This window comes from Scyliorhinus canicula, chromosome 20 (assembly GCF_902713615.1).
Source record: "Scyliorhinus canicula chromosome 20, sScyCan1.1, whole genome shotgun sequence".
In the NCBI taxonomy this organism is placed as follows: domain Eukaryota; kingdom Metazoa; phylum Chordata; class Chondrichthyes; order Carcharhiniformes; family Scyliorhinidae; genus Scyliorhinus; species Scyliorhinus canicula.
The window spans coordinates 75,821,681-75,834,453 of NC_052165.1; the positions used below are offsets into that span (position 1 = coordinate 75,821,681).

The following is a 12,773-nucleotide window of genomic DNA, read 5'->3' on the forward strand; positions in this document are numbered from 1 at the left end:
TCCCCCTTCCAATAGCCCAGCTGGTCCAGCCGGTGTGTAGACGGGGCATCCAGACTGTTGTGTTATGTTGCTTCAGATAACACAGACTGCCACTTGATGGAGTCTTAACTAAAGGATGCTCCAGACTCTGAAATGAGTTCAAACGTGTTTATTGAACTATTAACACAATTCTCAAATGAGTTCAACTCTCTGCTAATCTAACTGTAGTAACTCAGTCTAACTGTACCAGCTTGCTCTAAGCCACGTGCTGGGGTGTGATGCTGCTGATCAACCCTGTCAAACTCTCTGGGCGAGATTCTCCGCAAATGCGGAGAATCGTAAAGGCTGCCGTGGGACAAGCTGTGACCCACGGCAGCCTTCACGCCAACTTCCAGGGCCAATTCTCCCCCCTGGGCAGGGCTAGTGGCGTGGCCCCGTGCGTCACTGCGGCGTGGCATTGACGACAGTCGTCAAGGCCGCACGCCAAGCGTCATGCCAGCTGACGCGGCCGATGACATCAGCCGCGCATGCGCACGTTGGACAACGCCAACCCGCGCATGCGCAGTTGGCATCTTTTCCCTCAGTCGCCCCGCAAGACATGGCGGCTTGATCATGCGGGGCGGCAGAGGGAAAAGAGTGCGTCCGTTACGGATGCATGGCCCGCGATCGGGGCCTATGCCCCCCTTGGCACGGCCGTGGTATTGCCGTGCCAATCGGGCCCCCAGTTGCCCCAAACGGGCATCTGGTGCCCGTTCCATGACGGCAGCAAGCAGGTGTGTTTGCTGCCGTGTTGAAACGGGTGTGAAGGGCCGGCCGTTTGGCCCATCGGCCTCGGAGAATCGTCGCTCGCGTAAAAAACGGCGAGCGGCAATTCGTGGCGTGGGTCGGGCACGGGGGCGGGGGAGAATAGCGGGAGGGCGTGAAAAATGTCAGGAGACCCTCCCGCTATTCTCCCACTCGGCGTGGGGGGCGGAGAATCGCGCCCACTAGATGTCTATCTGTGGAAAGAGGCAGGGTGTGAGTGCCTCATCCCTTTTATAGTGTTTATGTCATGCCCCCTTGTGGTGATGCCACCTCTGAGTGTCCTGACTTCCCATTGGTTGTGTCCTATTCTGAGTGTTCATTGGTTGCATGTTTGCATATCATGACACAGACCAGAGCAGGAAGGTGACAGGGATTGACTGAAACCTACTCTCAGAGTTCGTAATTTCATCACCATTGGTACCAAGAGATGGAAATGGGAATATTATGTGTCAGTTCTCTGTCGAATTCTTTCCCTCTCCAAATGGTAAACTACATGTAATGTTAGCAATACTTACAGCTTTTGGTTTTAAAATACAATGTTGAACCCAGTTGCTCTCCAGCAAAGGATGTTTTCACAGCAACAGTGACGATGTGTGGAGTTGACTCATTCAGACCTGTTAAATGGAAATAACCAGATAGATTGGTGACTCGGGTCCCATTTTCAAGTGGAGACCGATATAAGGTCAATAATAAAAGAAGGAAAGATGAAATGAGTGCAACATTATTTATACACCGTGTGATTAACTTCTGAAATTTGCTGCCTGAGAATTTGATGGCGTTTGGCGGGAAAATTGTAACGTGATCCACACTTGCACAGCTGTAGGCTGAACCATCCATGTGGCTGATAGTGGCTGGAGCTCGACATGTAGGTGGAACAGCTCCTCTATTCCCCCTTTGCTGAAGCATATTTTCTCCAGTCAAATACCATCACTGGTATCGTAAGGTTTGCCTGTCTAGAATTTCTTTCGGGTTTGATATAGATTAAATTGTGTAACGTTCTCTTAAACCGCCTCATTTTCATTGTTCTATCCTGCAATGAAACACTACATTGTCCATTAAAATTTCATTCAGGAATCTCCGTTGGGAATTCCACACATGATTCCCTGAACTCCAACAATGGGTGAGATTCAACAGGCTCATTGCACCTGACTCAGTGTTGAGACAAGGCCATGGGCAGCACGGTAGCACAGTGGTTAGCACTGTTCCTTCACAGCGCCAGGATCCCAGGTTCGATTCCCACCTTGGGTCACCGTCTGTGCAGAGTGTGCACGTTCTCCCCATGTCTGCATGGGTTTCCTCCGTGTGCTCCGGTTTCCTCCCACAAGTCCCGAAAGACGTGCTGTTAGGTGAATTGGATATTGTGAATTCTCCCTCTGTGTACCCAAACAGGCGCTGGAATGTGGCGACTAAGGGATTTTCACTTAATTGTGGTGTTAATGTAAGCCTATTTGTGACGAAAAAACTCAGGAGATGCCTCTTGCAGGATTTGCGATGGTCAAAACACCTAGTGAGATTTAACAGAATCTCGCGAGATATTGCGAGCTGGATCTTACTGTCACTAGGCCATTAGGTTAATTTAAATATACATTTGCAATATTCTCCCGGCACCCGGGGCCTATCGGCCCCAACTGGGACACCCCGCTAAGGCAGCTTTTGGTACTGGCTTCCACAAACGTGGACCAGTCATAATGGCTATGGGGGGGAAGGGGCGGGCGGAAGTCTCCCAGGCGTGCACAGGTCCCCAGCTGGTCGGGGGCAGGGCAGACTTGCACACTGGCACTCTGTCCGACTCCTGGACATCTTGGCATTGCCAATGTAACACCCTGGCAGTGGCACCCTGGCACTGCCAGAATGCCAGGGTGTCTGGGAACTACCAGGCTGCCAGGGTGTCTGGTTTGCACGATCAGGGATCGGGCCCGGAGGAGGGGCCTTACTAGGTGGAGGGGAGTTGGGGGGTGTTCCTGGGGGCCTCTCTGATGTTAGGGAGGGTTGAAAGCAGGGGGTTTCTGAAAGGCAGGATGGAGGGGAAGGATCGGGGCAGCCAGACCAATGGCTCCCCGATCTATGAGGAGCCTTCCCTCCTGGGCAGCTCGCCATCAGGAAATTACTCAAGTTTGGGTTCGGCGGAGAGAAACTCCCCAAGGCCTTTGAACAGCGGGGTATTTCTTAGCGCTGCAGCCAAGGAGAAACAAACCCTTAAACACGCCCAAAACCAGAGACAGATAGTTTTCCATTGAATTGCACCCAATCATTTACATTCATTTAGCTCCAAAGTAAAGTGATGATGCTCCTAATAGATCTGCCTCTTAACCCATATGTCGTCCACCACAATGAGAGTATGAGTCACAGGTCATCAACGCTCTAACTTTTTATCTTTTTAATGATTTTTGGATCAATAATTTCTCAACCTCAACGCGTATAAACTTTGATAAAGCCCCACATTGTCTTTACCCCACACCCCATCCTGGTCTTGCCAGGACACCCCCACAACCTCCCCACACACCCCTGTCAAAATCTCCCTTATTTTGTTCCTCAGAGTTAATCACACCAACTTTACCTGTGAGGATCAGACTGGTATTTGGAGGGAAAACAATTATATTCTTCATGGGTCTGTCACTGCCAGAGGGCCCATAGCCAATGGAGTAGGACAAAACCTGGCCAGCACCGGAGGTGGGTGGATCCCAGCTAATCACAGCAGTAGATGAGGTTATGTGGGAAACCTGCATGTTGCTGAGGAATCTCGAAACTGTTAACAAAACAAAGTATCAGTTAGATTGAGGGAAACATTTCAGTTTTCCAACAGTGAGAGAGGGTCAATTTTACACTAATATTATAATTTGTGAATACATACATGGGAGAGTAGTGACATTAAGAGACTGGGAGCGGAGAGTTCCGGTAAAGGGAGAGTCACAATCAACGGACACGGTGTAAGTTGTGTCTGGTTCCAACCCTGAAAAGAAAGACTCAACGTTAAGTACAATTACCAGAATATTGTGATCATAATTCACACAAGTTATTTAGCAGGAGTATATTTCTCCAGATTTACTTCTTAACCTCCTTTCCTGATTTAGGATTTATACCTCGGTCATGTCAACCACAACCATATTTGGGGCAGTCCGATTGGTCATTTATCAATGCTGATCTTGAGCAAGGTGTTCCAGAGCATCCTGGGAATGGCCTACTCAGCTTTGTTAGAAAGTAACAGGCCTACATTTTGCTGTTTCGCTCAGGTTAACGTTGTTTTTCAGGTTTCACAGGGACATTAAAGAAGTGTTATTGAGCTGCCAGTCTTTAAACAGTGGGCAGGTTGGTGGATGGGGTGGGGGGAGGGGTAGCTGGAGGGGAGGGGAGTTCCTACGGGTGAGCATGATGGGCTCCAATTTCAGCTTTATTGAGGCTATGAGTCAAGTTCTAATACTCAGTGAGGTTGACATGTTCACTACAAAGTCTTTATTTGTGTGTGATCTCCCAAACCCTCAGTCACAGTGGAAAACAAAGTCACTCCCTTCACTTTCCCTGGAGTTTCATCCATTTGTCTGCAACAAAACTAACTCTACGCAACTGACAGAAATATTGGCCGGCATTCTCCCCTACCCGGCGGGGCGAGGGGGGTCCCGGTGTGATGGAGTGGCGTGAACCACTCCAGCGTCGGGCGCCCCAAAGGTGCGTAAGTCTCTGCACCTTTAGGGGCCAAGCCCTCACCTTGAGGGGCTAGACCCACGCCGGAGTGGTTCCCGTCCCGCCGGCTGGCGTGGAAGACCTTTGGCACCACGCCAGCCAGGGCCGAAGGGACTTCGCCGGCCGGTGCAAGTCAGCGCATGCGCCGGAGTGCCAGCGGCTGTTGATGTCATCCCCGCGCATGCGCAGGGGAGGGGTCACTTCCGCTTCCACCATGGTGAAGACCATGGAGAAGGCAGAAGGAAAAGAGTGCCTCCACGGCAAAGGCCTACCCCCCGATCGGTGGGCCCCGATTGCGGGCCAGGCCACCGTGGGGGCACCCCCCGGGGTGCTATGTCTTTTCGTCCGACGTCATTTCGTCCAACGACACTTCGTCCACGTCTTTTGGTCCAACGTCTTTTTGTCCGCCCGTCTTTTGGTCCAACGTCACTTCGTCCAATTATCCAATTACAAATAGTTTAATTTAGTTTTTCAATGTTACTGCTCAAGGATCCTCTCCACCTATTTCGCCTCTTGAGGTTGAGTTCTGCATTTGTGCTGCTTGATCTCCAGACATTATTAAGATAAGCTGCAGATATTCACCCATGTATGCTCCAGCGTGATGAGAGCCATTGTATCTGATGGAATATTTGATCATTTCAGACCTGTAATGTCCGAACCCACTGCCAACCAAAGGTTTTAGTCACTCGACGAAAATCGAGTTTAAACCTGCTTCTTTCAGAACTGCACTCATTGTCTAAATCCAATTAGACTCCCACTTATATCTGTGTCTGTCGGAATTGTAGAATATCAAATCATCTTGTCCTCTCCCCATTATTCTCTTCGGGTACAGTTCTGGAAATCTAACTTTTAGGGAATTTCGGGAATTTACAATTTACATCAATTTTAAGTAATTTCGGGAATTTTAAGTAATTAGTAAACTTTTAGATTTTTTAACTGCATTTTTAGATTTTTTAACTTTTTAACTGCATTTTTCAACTTGCATTTTACTTGCATTTTATCAATTACTTGCATTTTAGCAATTAAATTCACTTGCTGTATTGTACTTGCGTTTTATCAATTAAATGGTTTTATACGGAGTTAATTTGTAATTGGATAATTGGACGAAGTGACGTTGGACCAAAAGACGGGCGGACAAAAAGACGTTGGACCAAAAGACGTGGACGAAGTGTCGTTGGACGAAGTGACGTCGGACGAAAAGACGCGACACGCCCCCCGGGGCCAGATCGCCCCGTGCACCCCCCAGGACCCCGGAGCCCGCCCGCGCCCCCTGCTCCCGCCAGTAAGGTAGGTGGTTTGATCCACGCCAGCAGGAGAGGGCTGACAGCGGCGGGACTTCGGCCCATTGCGGGCCGGAGAATCGCCGGGGGGGGTTCCGTCGATCGGCACTGCCCGGCCATGCCGAATTTCCCGGCCATGCCGAATCTCTGGTGGCGGAGAATTCAGGACACGCGGGGGCGGGATTGACGCCGGCCCCCAGCGATTCTCCGACCCGGCGGGGGGTCGGAGAATCCCGCCCATTGTCTGCATCATATTGCAGCATAAACATTGTTTAATCTCTATTTAAGAGATTTCTATTTTTCCCCCACTGAAGCTGCAATGGAAAACATTGTTCTCTCTGTTATTTGTCCCGGAGGGTGTCATCTCCCTCACTGGGCTATGATTGACATTGTGACACCTCGTGCAGGGAGACAAGATGACAAAGACTCTAGATTAGGAGCAGGATCCATGGATGGTTTTACATCCCTCAACCCGGGGCCAGTGAGGCTAATTGCAGCCTCAGGATCTGCCCTGATAGAAGGAAGTAACATTTCAATGGCAATTTCCATGGCATCAAGATGTCCCCAAAATGCTTTACAGCCGATGTTGTATGTCTCAAGTGGATTCACTGTTGTAATGTAGGAAATGCAGCCGCCAATTAGTGCACAGCAAGATCACACATGCAGCAATGAGATATTGACTGGGCAATGTGTTTTACTAATGTTGGTTGTGGGACAAGTATTTTCCAGGGTTGAAGGTGGTGACTCCTTGCTCTGCTTTGCAATCGGGTCACTGGATCTTTAACACCCAACTCAGCCCTGGTCTGTTCTGAAAGCTGAGAGTGCAGCACTCCCTCAGTACTCTGCTACATGGTCAGCCAAGCCTTTGTGCTCAAATCTCTGGGGTCCAATGACCACAAGTTTCCATCTCAGACAGTACCACCGAGTCACACCAGGCACACTTGGTCCTGGTTTAGAACTAACTGGAAACAAAGAGTGAAGAATGAACCTGGAACCTTCCTGTGCTGATGGAACAGGTCAAAGCACCTGACTTTCCCGTTGAACATTTTGGGTGGCTGAGTTTGTGAACTGATTTGACCCTGTGCTCAGTGAAGGTGCTTATTGGTAGCAGGTACAGTTTCAGGAGAGATTGTTTTGGGTTGCCATTGGAAACCACCTTGTAAATTGGTGAAAAGGAGGCTGAATAGCAGGAACCTTGTCTCATTTGTAGTTTGAAAACCGACACGAATCAAGAGAAATTTGAACTAAATTTTACCAAATGTGTCAACCCTTCCATGGAGAAATTAAAATGTCACATCGACGTCAAATGAGCTGGAATTTGGTTGCTATCTATCGCTGATGAAAATATAGATCTCCCTTTTGTGTCCTTTTAATTTGAACTAATACTGACATGGCAAGGGAGCAGGTTACATGTACCGAGCTGTGATTCTTCAATTAAGTGTTAATTGAGTGAAATAAAGAACCAGTGATGGTCAATTTGTTGTCATTAAAACTATCTTCAGACAGATTCTCTGGTTGAAGCTGAGTACAACGCTGATGTGCCCATTGCCAGGTGGAAATCAGACAATTATTCCTGCGTTTAACACCACAGTCCCATTGGTTAAACTTCCATCCAGAACAGTCATAAAGTGTCAAGTGAACAAAAAGGGCAATGATTTCACAATGTTATCCTGGGTGCTACATTTAAGCCAGAACCATTACTATGGACGAGACGGGGGGAGGATACTGCTTGGCAGTAATAAAATGGAGGATTTTCACCCAACAACCATTGGAAATTAGGATTAGTAGGGCAGCACGGTAGCACAAGTGGATAGCACTGTGGCTTCACAGCGCCAGGGTCCCAGGTTCGATTCCCCTCTGGGTCACTGTCTGTGAGGAGGTTGCACATTCTCCCCATGTTTGCGTGGGTTTCCTCCGGGTGCTCCGATTTCCTCCCGCAGTCCAAAGACATGCAGGTTAGGTGGATTGGCCACGCTAAATTGCCCTTTGTGACCAAAAAGGTTAGGAGGGGTTATTGGGTTCAGGGATAGGGCGGAACTGAGGGCTTAAGTGGGCCGGTGCAGACTCGATGGGCCGAATGGCCTCCTTCCGCACTGTATGTTCTTTGTCTATGTCTATGAAATGTGACAATATTTTTATCTTTGTAATTGTTTGGTCAAAAGCACCTCTTGATTTGTCATTCTAAATTTACTTATACATTACGGAAGGGTTGCTTATCAACTTGGTTGCTGACTCAGTAAGACTCATATGGACTCAGACAGGAATCACACAAGCCTCATCCTCAGGATGTGTGCAGGAGATCATTTTTCTACAATTCACCTTTTTGCTGCTGGTATCAAGAGCTCCTGCTCGCTGCCCATGTGAATTTGTGTTCTCTCAGACTTGGGAAGTGAAACCTAGAAATATTACTTTGCCAGTGATTTGTGAAGTAATCCATCCGGTATTATTGAAAATCAAACAAACCTTGCAACCCAAGGATGCTATCTAATCAGCGGGAACGTCAGGATGTGCTTCAAGAATCCATTCTTGGAGTCTAAATGACTTCAGATAAGATCTGGTAATTATTTGCACTCAAGGCACAGGCTTTCTTTTGCATTAAAACTTTACAAAGTGGCCTTGAGGCTCAAAGCTGAGCCTAAGGGTCAAGATGTTGGACCGTAGCCACCTTGCTCATGGGTTGATGGATGGATTTAGCCACTTAGTCTCAGTTGTAGCTCATCGGTAGTATGATTGCTTCTGAATCAAAAGGCTGTAGGAGTTTCCAGAGGCTTGAATATAAATCCTTGACCAACACTGCAGTGCAGCATTGAGAGCGGGCTGCACTGTCAGAGAAGCCGTCTATCAGATGAAACCGTAAAACAAAAACCCGTCTTTACTCTCCGGTGCATGTGAAATATCTCACAGCACTACTTTGAAGAGGAGCCGAGCAACGTCATAACCCCCAACGAGGACCACAGGTAGACCATCATTGATCTACCCTTGGGACTCCTGGAGTCCAAGCTTCCCAGATAGGGTTCATGATGTACTGATATAAAAGGCGGCCCAAGGCAGAGCATAGGCAGACTAGCCCTCGCAGCAAGGACTGTACTGGGAGCGAGATGCTGCTTCACGCAGAACTTTGTACGCAGTTAAAATAAATAAATGTTTAACTTTCGCCCGCTTCCGTAAGTTATTAAAGCGCCTATCTCCGGTTTGGGGCCAAAATTCATCCCTCAGCCAACTTCACTAAAATATGGAGAAAATACTGTGGATGCTGGAAATCTAAAATAAAAGCAGAAAACCTCTGCTCCTCCCTCCATTGATGCTGCCAGGCTTGCTGAGCATTTCCAGCATATTCTGAAATGGAATATTTCATCACTAAAATGGATTATCTGACCATTTGTCTTGTACATATTGGTTGGCTCATTTCCTAGATTTTAAAAAATGGCTTTACTTCAAAATTAATTTAATTGACTGTAAAGCATCTTCAGACTGTTCTGGGGTTTCCGTGCCGCCCTGGGGTGTGTTTTGCGGTGGTGAAGCTGACTCTTCATTGTTTGTGGTGGGATCTACGCCGGAGGGAAGGGCTGGAAAATCGAGCCCGTGCATTAAAAAGAACAGGATATTGGGTGTGATGTCATTAGATCGCGCCCCCAATATCTCCCCACGTCGCTGAGAGCTGATTGCCTTCACGTCTTACCTGTGATCAGTGTCTCTGTATTGGCTGAGGCGAGGCTGACAGTGTGGGCAGTGCTGGGTCTCCCAATACTGTAGTAGTGCAGACTGCAGTCCCTCAGAGCACTCACACTCTGAAGCTGTGCCCACGAGATCACAGCACTGGTGGTGGAGATGGATGTTAAACTCAGAGTCCCTGGAATCATTTCTAAAGACCAAAACAAAATTTTATCAATCTCAAGGGTTCCATGGGATCACTGCAGGAACGGCAATTTGGGCTCATGACTACAAAGTTAGATGCCATTTTCCAGATCACCCTTTAAAAACCAGGAATAAATGAAAGTCTGACTGAAACTTGTTTTGATTTCTCCCTTTCTAGAGGCTCTTTGAAATACTAATGGTGTCTTGTCTGCTGTTGCTGCTTCTCTTAGTCTGCAGTCTAATGTCAAATTCTCCCAGTTAAGCAGAACGTCTCTGGGGTGGAAAATACTTTCCCTCGTAACTCATGCTTGGTAGTCAGAAATTTTATATTCATGTCATTGAAGTCAGCATTCAACAATACAAGTCATTTCTCTCAGTATCTCCAAATGTTATCTGGAGGAGCATTCATAAGTGGAGTCTTGAGAGAAAGTTCCTTCAGTTCCCATTTCCAGAGTCAGTTAATTTTTGACATGGTACTTGGAGGAGATCCTCCAGCTATATTTATGATGTTGTTCTTACAAAGAAACCTGTGGAAATCTTCCTTCTTGGCCTGATTACCTGGTTTACCAAATGTGGTTCTTCCACACACTTTGACCTTCCATGCCTAATTCTGCTTTGCACCAAGATATCTACAAATACTGAACCGAATTGTGGAGAACTGTCTGTGATCGCGTGATTACACATGGTGGAACAGTGACAAAACTAGAGAATGGGAAAAGCTCACTGTTATATTACACTTTGTGGTAATATGTTGTTATTCTTTGCCTTGTGATCCAGAATGGTCTGATGAGTTGATGATAAAGAAACCAACGATCTTTAGATTAAAGCAAAACTAATTTATTGAATAACGATTAAATAAAATAAAGTTTGCACACTCTGCAGAGCTATAACTATTAATACAGTAATATATAATCTAATATTAACTAATGATGTACTCATGATACTTCTCTCTAATCTAAATTACTCCCTCAACTGTGATCAATACAGGGCAGCACGGTGGCCTAGTGGTTAGCACAACCGCCTCACGGCGCTGAGGTCCCAGGTTCGATCCCGGCTCTGGGTCACTGTCCGTGTGGAGTTTGCACATTCTCCCTGTGTCTGCGTGGGTTTCGCCCCCACAACCCAAAAATGTGCAGAGTAGGTGGATTGGCCACGCTAAATTGCCCCTTAATAGAAAAAATAATTGGGTAATCTAAATTTAAAAAAAAAAACTGTGATCAATACTTCTCTCTCTGCTAACACTTAACTGCCCAAGATTCCCTGAGGTCTGATGTTTATACTGGGAACTGGTGGTGCCCTCTAGTGTTTGAATTACACGGAGATGTAATAATTAACCCTTCGCTGGTGGACCTATATACATATCATTAGACTCACCAGAGTATGTCCTGAAGATAAAAGGCCGAGTGGTCACCAGGCCATCTGAGGAGGTGTTTACCTGGATCACAGTGGTACACACGGTCAGGGAGCCCAGACCTGCAATTAAATTTACATTAGTCACCCAGACAACACATAAAATATATGAAAAACAATTTCCGTAAACACACCTCTATGCTTGTCTGGTATCTCTGTGATTAAATGGGATTGATCGACACAGAATTGGAAGGTCCAATAATCCATTTCTGGCATCTGCTCCTCTGGCCAGTTGACACCCTCAGTAAATCTGAACTCATCCTAGACTCTGCTGCCTGTATCCAAACAGTAAGAAGTCTCACAACACCAGGTTAAAGTCCAACAGGTTTATCTGAAATCACAAGCGTTCGGAGCGCTGCTCCTTCATCAGGTGAAGTCTAGCGGCTTTCAGAGCAGCAATCCATAAACTTGTGATTTCAAATAAAGCTGTTGGACTTTAACCTGGTGTTGTGAGGCTTCTTACTGTGCCCACCCCAGTCCAGCCCCGGCATCTCCACATCATGTATCCAAACACACACATTCTGTTAACCTGTCACACTTGTGGTCACTGGACACTGACTCCCCATCCAGTAACCCCTCTATTTTAAAATTCACATCATTGTTTTTAAATTCCTCATTGGCCTCGACCTTCCCTATCTCTATATTCTCCTCCAGTCCACAACTCTGAGGTACTTGTGTTACTCTCATTCTGGCCTCGAGATCCTCAATGTTATTTGCTACACCATTGGCTGTGCACCTTCAGCTCTGGTCCCTTCCCACACCCCCACATGCAGGCAGCAATCTCGAACATGGTTCAGACTGGGCAGTGACGTCCCTCATTAGTGAAGACTTGTAAACCCTTCAACATTCACTGTCAACACTCTCGGCTGTAAGTCATGGAGCAAACACCTGGAGAAGCAGCAGCGATTCTGACTCCAGTGAAAGTCAATGTCAATTGGACAGAATAAAATGGAGGAAGTCACAAAACATTGGTAAAACCAGGAAAATTCAAACTTAGAAATTAGAATGATAAAACCACATTACTGACAGCGATTACAGCAAGTTTTCACAGACCAGGTTATTGTTGCTTCTTTGTTGAAGGAAGATCACAGTGAGCTCAGCTTTGTCCAAGGACAGGGAAATCTAAGTGAGATCTGAAATACTTACCGGGTAAAACTAAACTGGTGGCGTTTCCAGGCCGGTAACTTTGCAGCTGGAGGATCCCATTGGTGTGGTTTGTACAGTTTGTGTTAATTTGGTAGTTGAGAATCACAACTCCTGGTATTGGCATTGTCATCCATTTCAGTGTGACATTGAGGCCTGTGACATGGGCCCTCACAGCGTGGACCATGTTCCTGAGGTCTGGGGAAGAAGTGGAGAGGAAGCAATAAATAATTCAGATAGACGGGTTGCTTATGTTCAGACATTACTGCAAAGCAAGGTGCGTGTGGCTCGAACAAACTTTGACGATCAGTGATTAATGTGTATCTATAGGACCTTATAATTATTGAAAGGATTGTAAGAGAACAGGATGCTTTAGGAATTAACAAGGTCTCGTTGATAATGTCCTGAGATAATTAATGATGAAATCAGCAGCTAACTAATCATAAGGGCTTTAGCGATCTGAAGTTCTTTTGTCTATGAGATATGAAAGTATATTTCTTTATAGTTGAACAATTCAGGTATATAAAGGAAAGTAAGGTTGCTGGGATAAGTTCTATTGCTGGAGAGGGAAGAATCGTTGTCCATCCTGTACTTTATGGGCCAATCATGTTTATTGAAGCCTGT

General features: G+C 46.7%; 1 protein-coding gene across 1 annotated transcript in view; it reads right to left on the reverse strand.

Annotated features, from left to right (window-relative positions):
- The window catches only part of LOC119954767 (fibrillin-2-like), a 73,746-nt gene extending 64,145 nt beyond the window's left edge, over nucleotides 1-9,601 (reverse strand). The window contains exons 1-4 of the mRNA XM_038780308.1: nucleotides 9,421-9,601; nucleotides 3,635-3,733; nucleotides 3,341-3,529; nucleotides 1,299-1,397 (exon numbers count right to left, since the gene is read on the reverse strand). Coding sequence (XP_038636236.1) covers nucleotides 1,299-1,397; nucleotides 3,341-3,529; nucleotides 3,635-3,733; nucleotides 9,421-9,601 — 568 coding nt within the window. The remainder of the gene's footprint in view (nucleotides 1-1,298; nucleotides 1,398-3,340; nucleotides 3,530-3,634; nucleotides 3,734-9,420) is intronic.
- Between the last annotated feature and the right edge of the window lie 3,172 nt (nucleotides 9,602-12,773).